General features: G+C 34.1%; 1 protein-coding gene across 7 annotated transcripts in view; it reads right to left on the bottom strand.

The window, feature by feature from the left end:
• SBF2 (SET binding factor 2) overlaps positions 1-19794 on the bottom strand; it is a 401342-nt gene that overhangs the window by 136378 nt on the left and 245170 nt on the right. For all 7 annotated transcript variants that reach the window (XM_033119785.1, XM_033119784.1, XM_033119786.1 and 4 more), the window contains exons 15-16: positions 18697-18806; positions 17173-17322 (exon numbers count right to left, since the gene is read on the bottom strand). In XM_033119785.1, coding sequence (XP_032975676.1) covers positions 17173-17322; positions 18697-18806 — 260 coding nt within the window. The remainder of the gene's footprint in view (positions 1-17172; positions 17323-18696; positions 18807-19794) is intronic.

Genomic DNA, 19794 nt, shown 5'->3' with positions numbered 1-19794 from the left:
TTCCAATGTCCTGCCTTGTTGGCAGGCTGCCAGAGTTCTGAGAGCTGAAGGGAAAGTTGACTGGTATTCTCAATATTTGGCATTCACTTAACCTCCTTGCTTACAACAAAACAGAATTTCTCTCAGCCAGACCTAGTGTCTCCCAGGCTAGTGATGTCCTCTCTCTTAAACATAAATACACAAACAAACCTCTAATCTTCTGTCAGGGTGGGTAATGGAGAGGCAGCTGGCTGTTTACATAGAACTGGAAACGGATCTGGGAGGGGAATCCAACTGCATCTTAAGGAGAGTTTCAACCAATCCTCTTTTTAACGTTTTAGCCCCATCATAACCTCCTGCTTTCAGAGATAACTTGATGTGTCTAATTACTCAGCCTTTTGCTGTCCGGCAAATTGGGCTGCTTCAAGGCTTTGAACAATTGTCAGTTAGGAAAAGGCTTTCTTGGGTCTGCTAAACAAAGTCACTTATCTATCAGTATTCCATATTCTAGTTTCCAAAATGTTGTTGTTGTCTCTTGTTTTGCATGTGACTATGTATTTTTAAAAATTCTTTACTTTTGTTTTAGTGGGGCTTGAGGTAGTAACTGAGATTAAATGTACACATTCAATCTTTTCACTTTAACCAGAAGTTACTCCATTTACTTCTCTCGTCTCATCTCCCACTACCTTTCTATACTACATTCAACAACATGGAGAGATTTTTCAATTTGAAAAAACACAGGCCCTCTACATACTTTTTTCTATTGGCAAATCCTCTGTCTGGAATACTCTCCTTCCTAATCCTTGTCTGACAAAAGCCTTCTGAGACCGTCTCCCTCCCACTCTAAATCTAGTAACCCCATAATAGGATCTATGTTACTTTTTCACACATCTCTATGAGTGCACACACCACTACATTAAAAATATTGGTTTACCTGTGAAGTTTTTCTTTTAGACTGTGAACTCCTTAAGAACCAGGATAATATCTTAATCATCTCAGTATGTCCAGTACTTAGTACCTAGTACAGACTAGTACGCAGTAGAAATCAATAAATGTGTGAATAGAAAGAAAAGGAGTAAAATACAAGTCCTCATTAAACAAGATGTATTTTACCAATTAATATAATCTTAATGTGTTAGTCTATTCCAGGCTGCTATGTGGTTTATAAACAACAGAACTTTATTTCTCACAGTTCTGGAGATTGGAAGTCCAGAATCAGGGTGCCAGCATGGTCAGATAAAGGCTCTCTTCAGGGCTGCATGCAGACTTTTCACTGTATCCTTAGAAGGGGTTAGGGAGCTAGTTGACTCTCTTTTAAAAGGACATTAATCTCAGTTGGGAGGGCTCTGCCATCATGACCTAATCACCTCCCAAAGCCCCACCTCCTAATACCATCACGCTGGGGGTAAGTTTCCTAAGTATGAATCTAGAAGGGCACATTCAGACCACAGCACTTAACAAAATCCCCCAAATTTGCTACCATATACATACAAACTGGTCATCAGTGCTTGAGTGTGTTTAAAAACTTCTAGATTAAGTCAATCTGATGTGGAAAGTTTGGGGTTCCAGAAGAGAAGTTTTTTTTCTCATACTTTTAAACCTCTATGTGGTTTCCTATATTACTCAGAGCCCTTAGCCCAAGAAGCCCAATATAAGAATTTATCCAGCAACCAATGAAATTTTATAAAAACATTTTGTTGGTGACTGGAATTTTCATCTGTGACAAAATCTGCGGTTTGACTTGAAGCTCTCCTCTTTAATAAGGCAGCACCCTTGATTACTTTAGAGATATTGAGCACATCCAGCTGAAGTCACACTGAGCCCACAGTTTAGTAAATCACTTTTTTCTTCTTCACAGTAAGGCTTTTTCAATGAATTGAAATTCACCGATTTACATTCTGGTACAAGTTCCTGATCTTGTCACAGCCTACTACTTTGAATAGTACTGTATTAGATCATCTCATTATATCTTCCATGTATCTTAACTGCTTTTCCATATTTTCCATTTTCTTGTCTCTCTCTGCTCCATTATATGTAATTGCTTCAGACATGTATTCTGGTTCACTATAATTCTTTCACTGCGTCTAGTCTGATGTTTAACTTATCCCTTTTCTGTAATTATGGATTTATTTCTTTGTTTACTTATTTTATCCTCCAAATCTCAAACGTATATCAAAGTTGAATTTTACAATGAATACCTGTATACTTACCACCTAGAATGTATCATTAAATGTTCACTATGCTTGCTTTATCATTTATCTATCCATCTACCTATCCATTAATCCATCTTATTTTTAGTGCTTTTCAAAGTAAATCACAGACATCAATTATACCTCCCCCTAAGTGTTTTAGCATGCATATCATTAATTAGATTTCAATATTTGTTTATGCTTTTCTTTTGCTGCACAATTTACATACAATAAAAATATAAATATTAAGTGTACATTCACTTAGTTTTGACAAATATGTCATAATGTTTTTAAGATTTATCTAAATGGTTGCATGTATTGTTAACTTGTTAATTTTTATTGCCTAATAGGAGTATATTATATGAATATATGATAATTAAAAAAAATATATATTCTCTGACTGATGGACTCCTGGGCTGTTTCAAGTTTTAGGCTATTATGAAGGAAACTCCTATGAATACTTTTGCGTTAAGTCTTTTTTGCAGATGTTTCCCTTTTCTTTTCTTTTTTTTTGATAAGACCCAGAGGTGAAATTACTGGATCATAGGGTAGACTTGCTTAGATTTATAAGAATCTCTCAGACTTTTCTCTGAGTGTACCAGTTTACACTCTTAACAATAAAGTGTGAGAATTCCTTCTCACAGAGTAACTTCAAGATCACAAAAAGCAATCCTGCCAATATTTGGTGTTGCCAGACTTCTAAATTTTAGCCATACTGGTGGTTATACAGTACACTTGATACATGAACAACACAGGTTTGAACTGCATGGGTCCACTTACATGCTGATTTTTTAAAATAAATAAATACCTGTACTTTTTTCAGTGTAAGTTTGGAGGTACAAACATGCAGAAGGCTGACTGTACATATTGACCTATGCCATTTTATATATACTTGAGCATTCATGGATTTTGGTATCCGTGGCAGGGGCGGGGGTGGGGGGTTAGGGGGGGCGGTCCTGAAAGCAATTGCGCTTGGACACCAAGGAACAATTGGGTGTAGTTAAGTTTCGGGGAGAATCAAGTTACACTCGGATTTTCTACAGGGGGAGGTCAGTTCCCCAACCCCTGCGTTGTTCAAGGGTCAACTGTATTATCTCATAATGGTTTTAATTTACATTTCCCTGGTGACTAATGGTATTAACACTTCTTCCCGTGTTTACTGATCATTCACATACCTTATTTTGTAAAGTGTCGTTCAAATTGTCCAGTTTTAAAAATTAATTTGGCGGCTTCTTCTTAAGTTGTAGAAGTTCTTTCTATAAACATGACACACCAGTTTTTTGCCACATATATATTTTGGGAATATTTTTTTCCCAGTCTTACCTATTCATTTTCTTAATGGTATCTATTGATGAGCATAAATTTTAATTCTGATGAAGTACAATAATCATTTTTTTCTTTTTTGGTTATCACTTTCTGTGACCTAAGAAACCGCTGTCCATACCCAAATCATGAAACTACTCCATGTTTTCCCCTAAAAGTTCTGTGGTTTTATATTTTTTGTTTAGGTCTATGCTCTACCTCAAATTAATTCTTGTGTTTAATGTGAGATAGAGGTAGAATATCCATTTTACCATAGGGATATTCACTTACTCCAGCACTATCTGTGGAAAAAACTTCTCTCCCTGTTGGATTACTTTGGTGTCTTTGTCAAAAAACAAACAAACCATAAATGTGGGTCTGTTTCTGGGTGCTCTTTTCCACCGATCTATCTGTTGATGCTTTTGTCAGTACTACACTGTCTTGATTATCACAGGCTGATAGTAAGTCTTGAAATCAAGTGGTTTAAGTCCTCAAATTTTATTCTTTTTCAAGACTGCTTTTGCCATTCTAACTCCTCCGCGTTTCCGTATGAATTTTAGACTCAGCCTGACAATTTCCAGAAAAAAGTCTGTTACAATTTTGCTTGAGATTGCATTCAACCCATAGACACTTCTGCAGAGAACTGACATCCTAAAAATAGTGAGTCTTCCACATCCTCTGAGTTTTTACTTTTAATTATTATATAATTTAAACTTATATAGTTTAAATTTTTATTAGTCATTTTTATTAGTCTCGTTATTTGCTTATTTTGTACTCCATCTTTAATTTATTTAAATATTTTAATTATTATATTTTCAAATTGGATAATTCCAATACATAAAGTCTCTGGTGGGTCTAAATCTGTTGTTGGTTCTGTTGACACTAATTCATACTGGCTCATTTCCTTGGTATTTGGTCATTTTTAAATTGTGAGTTCGTATCTTACTGAATTCAATCAATGGGGATCCTGATTGCCTAAACTAGGGTGGCATTATTCTAGACCGGATTTACAATTGCTTCTTCTGGAAGCAGAGGTGAGGGGCATGCCACTGAATAGGGATTATCTTATTCTTCTTCCATGATCTAGCCTGATGCAAAACTCTCAAGTTCAACCAGCTCTCTTTATAGAGGCCAAAGCTTAATTGCGCTTACAAATCTAGTTTTCCCAAATGCTAATTGCTCAGAATTTGGTTTTTCCTGTTTGTCCATTTCTTGAGAGTAGAGGTTTCCTTTTCCTCTTGGGAAAAACAATGTATCAAAATCATTTTGGGGGGTAATTTTCTAAGATCTACTGTTATTTTAGTGAGAGGGTCCATCATAGCATGCAGTTTGTTATGATTCTTGAAATGGAGAATTTCACTGTATTTTCAAATTATAATTTGTTAAAAGAGCATAGCTAAGATCTTGACATGTAAAGTTTTCATCATCTATCTGCTAAAATGGAAATAGTTAAGGCCATGATATTTTTAGAGATTTATAGTAGCTTCAGTTATAAAAAATACTAAAATATGATTAGTTATTTGAAATAAGATGATATGTAGGAATAATCTAAAACCTCTATAAACCAGTTCTTTAAAAAATTATCCTGGCATTGAAATAACCTGATAAACAGAGTAAGCCCTTGGCAGTACTCATGTTCCATTTCATTTTCTCTTGAGGATAGGAAAAACAGAATAACTTCAAGATCACGAAAAGCAAAACTTACCAAAGTTTTTGAATTCTTACCTAAAAAATAGTTTATTTAGTTGATGTTTCTTTTTAAAACACCAACACAGATGTTTGGCCTCTTTGCCTTGACTCTACGCTTTTGTAAAAAATGTTCAGAATGTCATGTTAAATTCCCTCAAGTAAGGTTGTTACAACAAGGATATAAATACTAATAAATCCCAAGTTGGTAATAAATAACCCATTAAAATAAGAATATCACATGTGAGTCCATTTATAACCCAGAAGAGCCTCTATATAATGTTAAACAACAGCATGCACTGGGATGAAGATAGGATCTAGTTTTATAGATTTATGAAATATTGAATTATAAAATATTACATGCCCATCAGTCCAGGAATACTTGAAAGCAGAAAAAAAAATCCATGCCTTCTTTTTTTCAGAAATATAATTATTCAAAGGAAACAAAAATATTTGTAGTCCAAGTGTACCTGACAAGTCAATAAGTGACTTACTAAGTAGTACCTGATAAAATTAAGTTTAGAGAAAGTCTTATAATTTAGTTCTTCAGTTAATAAATAGCACAGACAGAACTAATGGTAGAAAGCATCCTAAAATAGTTTTTGTAGTTTTATCACCAATTAGTTTAGGGAATCAGGAAATTACCTAACTTTAGGGCTTCTAGAAACCTTGATCTGTATAATGAGAATACCAAACTAACATTAACAAAGTAACAAAAGACATGTGGCTTTTTTTAGGGCAAATTTATTATGTTGTATTCTTCTCATAAAGTTGTGATAATTTCCTTTCTACAAAAATGAGAATCTTTTTTTAAAAAAATTATAAAATAGATGCTTGTTATATTTTATATAACTTACCGTGTGTGTGTGTGTGTGTGTGTGTGTGTGTGTGTGTGTGTGTGTGTGTAGCTGAGAAAAGTTTGTATTGAAGGTCAAAACTCTTCTAATCCATATGCCAGAAATAATCACTATTAAGAATTTAGTGTAAATATACTTCCAGGTTTTGAGAATGATATACATACATACATACACACATGTGATTTTAGGTCAAAAATAAAATCATATCTACTTTATGTAACTTCCTCTTTGCTCACTTAGCAATACGTAAGTTTCTCAATATGGGTACATACTATAGATGCACCTCTTTGTACTTAATAGCTGAAGAATATTCCAAAGAAAAGCTGTACCATAATTAAATTACTATCCAAATGGTAACATTTGTTTGCTTTCAATTTTTGCTATTATAAACTATTATAGTGAGTCTCTTATACTCTAAAGTAAGATTATTATTTCCCATAAAAATGAATCATCACTTATCTTGTTAATTTGATTAAAGAAGATATAAAGAGCTTGTTATAAGATTACGATGCTTGATTTTAAGTTAGAATTTCTGAGAAAGACACCTTTTGAAATGGTTTTGTAAAGATAAATATATCCTGCAAAAAAATCTAATAGCAGTGCCCTAAGACATAAATGTGTATAAGTTATAAGGTTATATAAAGAATAATGATATAATGAACACCCATATACCTAGTTTAAGAACTAGAGTATTACCATTACCTCTGAAGATCCCTATGTTCACTGCCCTTCCTCTGTTCCCCAGAGGTAATTTTCTTCCATATTCTGTTAATTATTTCCTTGACTTTCTTTTTTTCTACCTTGATTGAGGTACAATTAGCAAATAAAATTGTAGTGTACAATGTGATGATTTAATATACATATACATTGCCTTGCTTTTCTTTAATTTTACCACATACAGTATATTATATCCCTAAATTAAATATCTCTAAATAATGTTACATGTTTTGAATTTTATCTGAATGGAACCCTATTGTAATTGAATTGCCTTTTTATTTTTGTACAAAATTATCTTAATATTCATCCACATTGTTCCTTATGGCTGTAATTCATTCATTTTCTCAGTTAAATAATATTCCAATATAACAAGATACCATAATTTATATATCTATTCTGCTGGTTGGCATATGAATTGTATCTAGTTTTCTGTTCTTTCAGACAGTGAACATTTTTGTACATGTCTCTTGGTGTATGAGGGCAAGAGCTCCTCCAAGAATGGAATCACTGGATTACGGAATATATTCATATTCGGCTTTATAGTAAAATGACAAATTATCTTATTTCGTGTTATCTTATATCTTATTATATTTTTTAAAGTGACTATACCATTTTATATTCTAACCAGCAGAGTTTACATATTCCATAACTTCACCAATACTTAATATTAGATTTTTTAATTACTACAAAATAGTGAATATAAAAGGCTATCTCATTGTGGTTTTAATATAGATTTCTCCAATTATTGACCTGGATCATCTTTTTATACACTTATTATCCAAATGGGTTTCTTTTACTTTTAGATACTTTTTTAGTTCTCTTTGCCCATTTAGAATTTAGGTTGTCTTGTTCTTATTGATGTGTAAGAGTTTTTATAATCTAAATACTAATCCGTTGATAAGCATATGCTTTGCAAATATCTTTCCCTCTGAGGTTTGCATTTTCACTCTCTTTGTGGTATTTTTGATGAACAGAAATTCTTAATTTTAATGTAGTCAAATTAATCTTTTTTTTTTTAGAGTAAATAAGATGAGCTTTAATGAAACTTTACTCCTACCAAATTTTGCTTAATGTAAGTACAGATACTTAAGCTTTATAAAACGGCACATGCTTTTGGTTAAATGCAGATTTTTAAAAATTATTAGTGTCTGGTGTACAAAACAACGTAATGATTAGACATTTACACTCCTCACAAAGGGATAACCCCAAAAACGTCTACTACACATCTGACATCGTACATAGCTATTACAGTACTATTGACTATATTCCTTACGCTGTACTTTACATTCCATGGCTATATATGCATTTTTAAAATTATAGTTGACATCCCATATTATTTTATATTAGTTTCAGGTGTACAGTGCAGTGATTAGGCATTTATATACTTTATAAAGTGATCCCCTTAATAAGTCTACTTCTCATCTGACACCATACATAGTATTTACATTATTGATTATACTTCCATACTGTATTTCACATTTCAGTGACCATTTTCTGACTACCAATTTGTACTTCCTAATCCCTTCACCTTCCTCACCCATCCTCCCAACTCCCCTCCCATCTAGCAACCATCAGTTTGTTCTCTGTATCTATGAGTCTATTTCTGTTTTGTTTCCTCATCTATTCTAGATATAAGTGAGATCATATGGTATTTGTCTTTCTCAATATGACTTATTTCACTTAGCATAATAGCCTCTAGGTCTATCCATGTTGCTGCAAATGGTAAGGTTTCATTCTTTTTATGACAGAGTAATACTCCATTGTATATATGTACCACAATTTTTTTGACAATTGGCTGTTGATAGGCATTTCAATTGTTTCCATATCGTGGCTATAGTGAATAGTGCTGCATAGGGGTGAACATAGGGGTGCATATATCTTTTGAAATTAGTGTTTTGGATTTCTTTGGATAAATACCCAGAAGGGAATTGCTAAGTCATATGGTAGTTATATTTTTAATTTTTTTGAGGCATCTCCATACTGTTTTCCATAGTGGCTGCACCAATTTTCAATCACACCAACAGTGCATGAGGGTTCCCTTTTCTCCATATCCTTGCCAACACTTGTTTGTTGATTAATTGATAACGGCCATTCTGACAGGTGTCATGTGATACCTCATTGTGGTTTTTTTTTCCTTTTTCTTTTTTTTTTAAAATTTATTGGGGTGACAACTGTTAGTAAAATTACATAGATTTCAGGTGTACAATTCTGTATCACATCATCTATAAATTACATTGTGTGTTCACCACCCAGAGTCAGTTCTCCTTCCATCACCATATATTTGATTCCCCTTACCCTCATCTCCCACCTCCCAACCCCCTTACCCTCTGTTAACCACTAAATTACGTTCCCCAGATTAATTTTCAAAACCCTGTGGCCATCTTGTGGTTACTGATTGTTTTCTAATCCCCTCACCTTCCCCTTTACCCCCACCCCCACCTCGCCCATCTAGCAACCCTCAGTTTTTCCTCTTAGTCTCCAACACTGTTTCTGATTAGTTCATTCACTTATTCTTTTCTTTAGATTCCGCATATAAGTGAGATCATATGGTACTTATCTTTCTCTGTCTGACTTATTTCACTTAACATAATGTTCTCTAGGTCCATTCATGTTGTTGCAAATGATAAGATTTCTTTCCTCTTTATGGCTGCGTAATACTCCATTGTATAAATGTACCACAGTTTCTTAATCCAGTCATCTACCGATGGGCATTTCGGTTGTTTCCATGTCTTAGCTATTGTGTATAGTGCTGCAATAAACATAGGCGTGCATAAAGATTTTTGAATTGGAGTTTTGGATTTCTCCGGATAGATACCTAGGAGTGGAATTACTGGATCATAGGGTAGTTCCATTTTCAGATTTTTGAGATACCTCCATACTGTTTTCCATAGTGGCTGCACCAATCTGCAATCCCACCAACAGTGCACAAGCGTTCCCTTATCTCCACATCCGCGCCAGCACTTGTTGTTTGTTGATTTATTGATGATAGCCATTTTGACTGGGGTGAGGTGGTATCTCACTGTGGTTTTTATTTGCATTTCTCTGATGGTTAGTGAGGTTGAGCATTTCTTCATATGTCTGTTTGCCATCTGTATGTCCTTTTTAGAAAAATGTCTCTTCGTGTCTTCTGCCCATTTTTTAATTGGGTTGTTTGTTTTTTTGGAGTTGAGTTGAGTGAGTTTTTTATAGATTTGTGATATTAATCCCTTATCAGATATGTCATTGGCAAATATCTTTTCCCATTCCCTTTTTGTTTTATTGATGGTTTCCTTTGCTGTGAAAAAACTTTTTAGTTTGATATAATCCCACATGTTTATTTTTTTCTCTTACTTCCCTCGTGCGAGGGGATATATCAGTAAAAATCTTACTCCGGGTAATGTCTGTGAAGTTTCTTCCTATATTTTCTTCTAGGTATTTTATGGTTTCAGATCTTACATTTAAGTCTTTAAGCCATTTTGAATTTATTTTTGTATATGGTGTAAGGAGGTGGTCCAGTTTCATTTTTTTGCACGTGTCTGTCCAGGTTTCCCAGCACCATTTATTGAATAGTCTGTCTTTACCCATCATACATTCTTGCTTCCATTGTCGTAGATTAAATGGCCATATAGGCATGGATTTATTTCTGGACTCTCTATTCTGTTCCATTGATCTATGTGTCTGTTTTTATGCCAGTACCATGCTGTTTTGATTACTGTAGCCTTGTAGTATAATTTGAAGTCAGGTATTGTTATACCTCCCACTTCGTTCTCATTTCTCAAGATTGCTGAGGCTATATGGGGTCTTTTATGGTCCCATATAAATTTTAGGATTACATGTTCTATTTCTGTGAAAAACTTTGTTGGTAGTTTGATAAGGGATTGCGTTGAATATGTATATTGCCTTAGGCATTATGGAGATTTTAACTATATTAATTCTCCCTATCCATGAACATGATATGTGTTTCCATCTATTTATATCTTCCTTCATTCCTTTCTTCAATGTCTTATAATTTTCTGAGTACAGATCTTTTACTTCTTTGGTTAAATTTATTCCCAGGTATTTTATAGACTTTGGAGCAATTGTAAATGGGATTGTTTATTATTTTCTCCTTCTGATGTTTTATTATTGGTATATACAAATGCAACTGATTTCTGAATATTAATTTTGTATCCTGCTACTTTACTAAATTCATCTATCAGCTCTAATAGCTTCTTGGTGGAGTCTTTAGGGTTCTCTATATATAGTATCATATCATCTGCATATAATGATAATTTTACTTCCTCCTTACCAATTTGGATGCCTTTTATTTCTTTTTGTTGTCTGATTGCTGTGGCTAGAACTTCCAGCACTATGTTGAATAGAAGCGGAGATAGTGGGCAACCTTGCCTTGTTCCTGATCTTAGGGGGAATGGTTGTAGCTTTTCCCCATTGAGTATGATGTTAGCTGTGGGTTTGTCATATATGGCCTTTATTATGTTGAGATATGATCCCTCTATTCCCACTTTCTTAAGGGTTTTTATCATAAATGGCTGTTGGATTTTATCAAATGCTTTTTCTGCATCTATCGATATGATCGTGTGATTTTTATTTTTCATTTTGTTAATGTGGTGTATCACATTAATTGATTTGTGGATGTTGAACCACCCTTGCATACAAGGGATGAATCCCACTTGATCATGGTGTATGATCTTTTTAATGTATTGCTGAATTCTGTTCACTAATATTTTGTTGAGGATTTTTGCATCTATGTTCATTAGAGATATCGGCCTGTAGTTTTCTTTTTTTGTGGTGTCTTTGTCTGATTTTGGGATCAGGGTGATAGTGGCTTCGTAAAAAGTGTTTGGGAGTCTTCCCTCCTTCTGGATTTTTTGGAAGAGCTTGAGGAGAATAGGTGATAATTCTTTTTTGAACGTTTTGTAAAATTCACCTGTAAAGCCATCTGGTCCAGGGCTTTTGTTTGTTGGGAGATTGTTGATTACTGATTCAATTTCCCTGGTGGTAATCAGACTATTCAGGTTTTCTGTTTCTTCTTGAGTTAGCCTTGGAAGGTTGTACGCCTCTAGAAAATTGTCCATTTCTTCCAGATTGTCAAACTTGTTGGCATATAGTTGCTCATAGTAATTTCTTAAAACTTTTTGTATTTCTGCGGTGTCCGTTGTCACTTCTCCTTTTTCATTTCTGATTTTATTAATTTGGGTCCTCTCTCTCTTTTTTTTAATGAGGCTGGCTAAAGGTTTGTCAATTTTGTTTATCTTCTCTAAGAACCAACTCTTGGATTCATTGATCTTTTGTATTGTTTTTCTGGTTTCTATTTCATTTATTTCTGCTCTGATCTTTATTATCTCCTTCCTTGTGCTCCCTTTGGGCTTATTTTGCTGTTCTTTTTCCAGATCCCTTAAGTGTGAAGATAAACTGTTGATTAGTGATGTTTCTTGTTTCTTTAGGTAGGCCTGCAAAGCTATGAATTTCCCTCTTAGGACTGCTTTCGCGGCATCCCATAGATTTTGGGTCATGGTGTTTTCACTTTCGTTTGTCTCGAGATATCTTTTGATTTCTTCCTTGATCTCCTGCTTGACCCATTCATTATTTAGTAATAAGTTATTCAGCCTCCATGAATTGGTGTGTCTTCCAGTTTTTTTCCTGTAGTTCATTTCTAATTTCATAGCATTGTGATCAGATAAGACAATTGGTATGATTTCAATTTTCTTAAATTTATCAAGACTTGTTTTGTAGCCTAACATATGGTCTATCTTGGAAAATGTTTCATGTGCGCTTGAGAAAAACGTGTATTTTGCAGCATTGGGGTGAAATGTTCTGAAAATATCGATTAAATCCAAGTGGTCCAATGTATCATTTAAGGCTGTTGTTTCCATATTGATTTTCTGTCTGGAAGACCTGTCCTTTGTTGTCAGAGGTGTGTTGAAGTCCCCTACTATGATAGTATTACTGTTGATCTCTGTCTTTATGTCAGTCAGTACCTGTTTTATATATTTAGGTGCTCCTATGTTGGGTGCATAGATGTTTACTAGGGTTACGTCCTCTTGTCGGATCGATCCCTTTATTATTATATAGTGCCCATCTTTATCTTTTAATATGTTTTTCATTTTAAAGTCTATTTTGTCAGATATAAGTATTGCAACTCCAGCTTTTTTCTCATTTCCATTTGCATGAAATATCTTACTCCAACCCTTCACTTTCAGACTGTGTGTGTCTTTTGTTCTGAGGTGAGTCTCTTGTATACAGCATATACAAGGGTCTTGCTTTCTTATCCAGTCAGCCACCCTATGTCTCTTGATTGGAGCATTTAATCCGTTTACATTTAAAGTGATTATTGATAGGTACATAGCCATTTTTAAATTTGTAGTTAGGTTGTTTTGGCCTTTCTTGTATTTACAGAAGTCCTTTTAGTATTTCTTGCAATGCTGGCTTGGTGGTAATAAATTCCTTCAGCGTATTTTTTTCTGGAAAGCTCTTTATCTCTCCATCAACTTTAAATGATAGCCTTGCAGGATAAAGCAATCTAGGTTGTAGGCCTTTGTTTTCCATCACTTTGAGTATCTCCTGCCACTCCCTCCTGGCCTTCAATGTTTCTGTAGAAAAATCATTTGATAGTCTTATGGGAGTTCCCTTGTATGTAACCCTCCGTCTTTCTCTTGCTGCTTTTAGGATTCTCTCTTTGTCTTTAAGCTTTCCCATTTTAACTACAATGTGTCTTGGTGTGGACCTGTTTGGGTTTATCCTGGGTGGAACTCTCTGCACTTCCTGGGCTTGTATGTTGGTTTGCTTCATCAGGTTGGGGAAGTTTTCCGACATTATTACTTCAAATATGTTCTCAATCCCTTGCTTCCTCTCTTCACCTTCTGGTATTCCTATGATGCACATGTTGTTGCGCTTGATGTTATCCCAGAGGTCTCTTAAGCCATCCTCATTGTTTTTTATTCTTTTTTCTTTCTGTTGTTCCGTTTGGGTGATCTCTGCTACCTTGTCTTCTAAGTCGCTGATTCGATCCTCTGCTTCATCTAACCTGCTGGTAATTCCTTCAAGTGAGTTCTTAATTTCGGTAATTGTGTTCTTTAGTTCTAACTGGTTGTTCGTTATGATTTCTACATCCTTCTTTATGTCTTCTCTAAGCTCCTTAAACATTCTTATCACCAGTGTTCTGAACTCTGTCTCTGAAAGGTTGGTTACCTCTGCTTCATTTGGTTCCAGCTGTGGAGGTTTCTTCTGTTCTTTTATTTGGGACGTGTATCTTTGTTTCCCCATTCTGGCTGACTCTCTGTGTTTGCTTTGATGTATTAGGTAGACCCCCTAGAGTTCTTAGTGCTTGCTAGGTTATCTTATGTAGTATGTGTCCTTTATATTTGACTTGCACTACTTCGTTCTTCTCCTCTGCGTGTGCTCCAAAGGTGACTCTTGTGTTGTGTATATTGTCCTGTTCAAGAAGATCTTTAATTGCTTTTTGCTTGTGAGTAGGTGGGGTTAACTCCTAGGCTGACTCGTTGTGAGACTTGGCTCTGCCCACCGCAGGGCGTTCTGCTGCGTGAGGGTTGACCACTTAAATGTGGTTTGGCCTCTATGGGCTCTAGTGCCTGCAGAGAATTCCCTCTGGGTGTGTGACTTGTAGGTCAAACCCAGTAATACTCTGGATTGGTCTGGAGTTGGCCTCTGGATATGTTGAATCTCGTGCCTCTTAAGCTGGGCCCTCCTGGTCTCTGTGCTCTCCGTTCTGCCCTGGGATCCTGTGCGTGCCCGGAACTGCGGGTGCCACCGTGGTTGTCGCCGCCGCTGCCGCCACCACCGCTGCCGGCTGAGACCCAGCCGCCTAATCTTTTCTTTTATGGTTGGCACTATTTGTGACTTAACAAATATTTTCCCCACCCCAAAATCATAAAGATATCTCCTTTATTCTGTTTGAAAAATTGTATAGGGTGTCTTTTCATATTTAAGTCTTTAATCCCCATGAAACTGATTGTAGTGTATGGTGGGAGGTATCTACATTTTTTGTATACATGATACATTATGTATACATGGTTACCTAATTGTTCTGACATTATTTATTAAATTTTTCATCTTTTTGACACTTAGTTGATGTGTTAACTTTGTCATAAATTGTGTTTCCATGTATGTGTACGTCTGTTTATGAACTCTATATTCTGTTCCATTGGTCACTTTGTTTGATTGTCCAATATCGCTTTGTTTGATTGTCTTAATTACTAAAATCTTAAACTAATTAAAAAAATTTTTAAGTTTTATAGAGGTACAACTGACAAAACGATAAGATATTTAAGTGTTGATTGTAATGATTTGATATATATATACATCGTAAAAGGATTCCCAAATTGAGTTAACATATCCATCACCTTACATACTTACCATTTTTTTAATGCAAACATTTAAGTTCTACTCTGTAAGCAAATTTCAATTACATAATACAGTGTTATCAACTATAGTCAGCATGTTTTATATCATATCCTCAGTCCTTATTCATCTGATAGCTAAAAATTTGCATCTGTTTCTAAGAGTTTGTCTATTTCTCTCCCCCCCCACCCCTGATTCCACATATAAGTGACACCATGCAGTGGTCATCTGGCTTATTTTCATTTAGCATAATGTCTTCAAGGACCATCCAGTTTGTCACAAATAGTACGATTTCCTTCTTTCTCTTGGCTAAATAATATTCCTCTCTCTGTGTGTGTGTATCACACAAATCATCCTTATCCATTCTTCTACTGATGGACACTTCGGTTTTATTTTTGAAGCTTGGCTATTGTGAATAATGCTGCAGTGAACACGGGAGTATAAATACTTCTTTGATATTGTTTTCATTTCCTTTGGATATACCCAGAACTGGAATTGTTGGATCACATGGCAATTTTCTTTTTAATGTTTTGAGGAATCTCCATACTGTTTTTCATACATTCCCACCAACAGGGCACAACGGTTCCCTTTTTTCTACATCCTTGCCAATACTTGTTATCTTGTCTTTTTGACAGTAGTCATTCTAACAGACCTGAGGCGGTTTTGATTTGTGGTTTTGATTTGCATTTCCCTGATGATTAGTGATGTTGAACACATTTTCATGTATCTATTGGCCACTTGTATGTCTCCTTTTAAATTAATTTTTGATATCTGCAAGGCCAATTTCCACATTTTTCTTTTCTTTTTAAAGAGTGTATATATTGGTAATTTTTACAATTTTGGTCTTCCAGTTGGGATTCTGATGGGAACTGCACTGTTTCTTATTTTGGGGAAAACTGACTTATATAATTTTATAATACTGAGTCTTCCAATCTATGAACATGGTATATATATCTTTCCATTTATTTAGACTTTGTTTCATCCACATAGAATTTTATTATCAATTCTACCCTGTAATTCTCACTTTCCAATTTACCAGAATTTAACATGCATTTTGTTCAGGAGTCCCATAGATTGTCTTTGAAATCTTAATATTTAATTATATTTTTCTCCTTGTGCAAAAAGTTTGAGAGAGGATTTTTACATCACTTGTAAAGAATATGATGCTATTGTCACAGAATATCTGAAAAGGGAGACAGGATGGGGAAACCAAATTATTTGCTTCTTCTAAATTATGTCTTCATGATTTTGTGGGAAGTTTATCTCTGTAAGATCATACACATATTTTGAAGCTATCTAGAAATGTATTTTTGTGCTTCATACATACAAAGTGCTAGTAAGTACTAAGCTAAGTAATTCATTAATCATTTGGATTATCCACCATTCATTAACCTCTACCTTAATAATACAACTGAAAACTGACTAGAAAGGGCTGACATGAATACAGGAATTAAGTAACATATAACCAAATATTTTAAAGATGACTTCATTTTCAGAAAACTTGCTTACAGAACTAGTAAAATAACTTAGTACTTTTCAAGAGAAAACAAAGAATGAAAAACTTTTAATATTTTACAGAGTAATAAATTACTGTTTCTGACATGTTTTTGTACATGGTCGACACCATAGGTGTTAGACACTATAACAAGTAGAGATAGGCCTAGGGCTGCCTCGCAAGCTGCAAATACTAATAGTACAATCGGTATTATGCTTGATGTTGTTAGATGTGTGTTTAGGATTATTACTGCTACTATGACGAACATAGATAATATCATGCCTTCTAGGCACAGGAGTGAAGATATTAGGTGGGATCGGTATAATAGCAGGCCCAGTAGGGAGATTGTGAAGGCTAGTATAGTGTTTATGTAGATTAAGGCCACTTGATAATTATGAGTACATTCATAATTTAATGAGTCGAAATCATTTGTTTTATTTAAACTAATTATCATTATTCGGTTCATTCTAGAAATGGTATGGATATTGGCTCTTCATCCTATAAGCTGTGGAAGTCTCAAGAAGTTGATATATCAGTAATTACTGAATCTCCTGGAAAAATAAAAAGTATTCTCAAATAAGAATAATCAACTGAAAGAACTAAAAATTACCTGTAGCGTACAGTTCATCATCCTTATTATGTAGTCAAATTGTTGATGGTCTAATATTGCCCGGTTTTGCTGGACATGCAAACCCAGTTCATCAGTGAGACATTGTCTTGCTGCCTTTCCTTTAAGGGCTCTCAGGGCAGCAGGAAGGGTCTAAGGATAAAAGAGGCAGAAGTGAACAAAAGGTACTGGAAAAAAAATTAACTTTTAATCTCACTGAAAATTTAAGTGCATCTTGTAAACCATTTAACAGTTATTAGTAAAATTAAACTAGAAAAGAGTTGCTTTGAAATTAAGAACAATTATAAATAAGAGGATTTATAGTTATTTTTATTTGTAAACTAGTATGAAAAATAAGTAGAACTAGTTTATGTGATAAATTTAAAAAACATTAACTATGCTTTTAAAAAAAAAAAAAACTCATAAAAGCTTTGGTCACCAAAATGACTGTTGCTTCAGATCACAAGTCAAAGCCAAAGACACTCAGATACCTTCTTTCAATAACTGGCCACATCTCCATGACAAGAATAAACAAAAACTAAAATGACAAGAAACACAGGTGGCTTTCTACTTAAACTGATCAGCTATATAATCACTACTCAGTTTTAATTTTAAGACTGGAAAATTCTACAGTATCTTCTCCTCATTTCACTATCACAATAAAGGAAGAAAAAGGACTCAGAGCAACAAATAGAAATCTTTAGGTTTATTCATTAAAATTCTTTCATTTCATCACTCACAAGAATGCCTCTTCCAGTTCACCATGTAAAGCCTAGCTAATATACTTTATATGAAATAATAAAAGGTCTATTTAACTTTGGAAACCTAAAAAATAAATAGACAAATCAGCCCAAAAAAAAGGAAGTGAAGAACTCTGGGAGTAGGAGGGCATAGTAGTATTACAGGCAGGTACAAGAAACAGAATGTGAAAGCTGAAAGCAAGAGAAGCAAAACAATAGTCTGTAACACTTCAACTGTAAGAAAAAATGGAAACCAAACAACCTCAAAACATAAAGAGGCTTGGGGTCATTTAGTGTGAGGTTAAAAACTTTACTCTTTACTTGACATGCTTTACTACCCCCTTGTAATAGATGTTCAGAACTATGACAAGTCACTAAGGAAAGGTTACATTATGTTTAGCATGTTTTATTAAAGGCTAGAAATGTGCTTTATTGAGGTACATTTAAGTTGAATACTACAGTTTCTATGATTCATCACTTATTAGATTCTTTGTAATAAATAAAATTATATTTAAAATGTTAAGTTTCTAAACAATATGCCAAAAGAGGATTTAATGGACAATGTGTAAAGTTTAAGGGAAAAAAATGACTACCAATATTTCTCTGGAAGCCATATAATTAGGTTTGGCTAAGACGATAAATTTTAGACACTATTTATTTAAAATGATCAAAACACTTGACAAGAAAAAAAGGATGAAATTAGGGGAGAGGCCAGTTAGCAAGCCAAGCATGTAAATCTGAAAGAAAAATGATGAATTCTTACTTGGGAAAGATGGCATTTTATTACCTTTTCAGTCTCCAATGTTTTATTTTCAAATATAAATGAGATGCAGTTTCTAACAACTTCCAATCTCTGTGCACTGTTGAAAACTGTTGTCACCTTATCCATTATCGAAACTAGTAAAGGAATATAAAGAAAACACAAATAAATTAAAAACTCCTTAGGCAATTATAAAAGCAAGAGAAATACTACTGTTTGCATTTTCTATGACTGACACTTAGAATTGTTTTTTTTCCCCTTGTTATATGGCATTGAAGGTATTCCACTTCATTACTTTCATTATATTTTTAGGTTTTGAAGTGTCCGCTAGTCAATGGTTTATTGAAGATAATTTCACAGGATAGATTCCAATGATAACACTTAAATTTTATGCAAAGTAATTCATATTGCACAGTAAAATTATATTAAGAAAGCTAAACATTTACTTTAACTTAATTATAAACAAAATGATAAGAAAAGGTTGGAGTACAGGATCATGCAAAGTAGCTAATATTTATATGTAAGAGGGCTACTAATGGAAAAAGAAGTTGATATGTCTAAGACATTACCAAAGAAAAACCACACACCACAAAAAATTAGAATCTATTAATACAAATTAGAGTAGAGGCAACTTGAAGAAGCACTGTACAAAAAGAGGAATGATCATAGCCAAATAATTGTTATACAAATTTGGGACAGTCACTTTTCAGTCCTGTGAACTTAATACCTGTAACCTCTACCATAATGTTGGATAATTCTAGTCTATTTCATAGGCTAAAATTATTAAAAAATAAATTTAATTTATTAAAAGAATGCCAGAAGGATATAAATGAAAGTAGCATTTGTTAAACAGTATAATTTCTCAAAGAACTATACTATATCATTTGTATAAATGAGGTAACATCAATAATTCTTAAGCCAAAAAGAAAGATCCCTTATATTTCATGGCTGTTCTTAGAATGAATGTATGTAATTGCGTAATCCCTTTGGCTCCCCGCCAGACCTAACAAGAAAGACTATCATACCTTACCCACTAGCATCTCTTCAATTTCATCAATATGAAACCTCATATCCTTTAAATCATTTAAAATTTTTTTTGGAAATTATTATAAGCTCACAAAAAGT

Source organism: Rhinolophus ferrumequinum, chromosome 11 (assembly GCF_004115265.2).
Source record: "Rhinolophus ferrumequinum isolate MPI-CBG mRhiFer1 chromosome 11, mRhiFer1_v1.p, whole genome shotgun sequence".
Lineage (NCBI taxonomy): Eukaryota > Metazoa > Chordata > Mammalia > Chiroptera > Rhinolophidae > Rhinolophus > Rhinolophus ferrumequinum.
The sequence above is the reverse complement of the archived record's forward strand: the minus strand, read 5'-3'. Positions and strand labels throughout refer to the sequence as shown.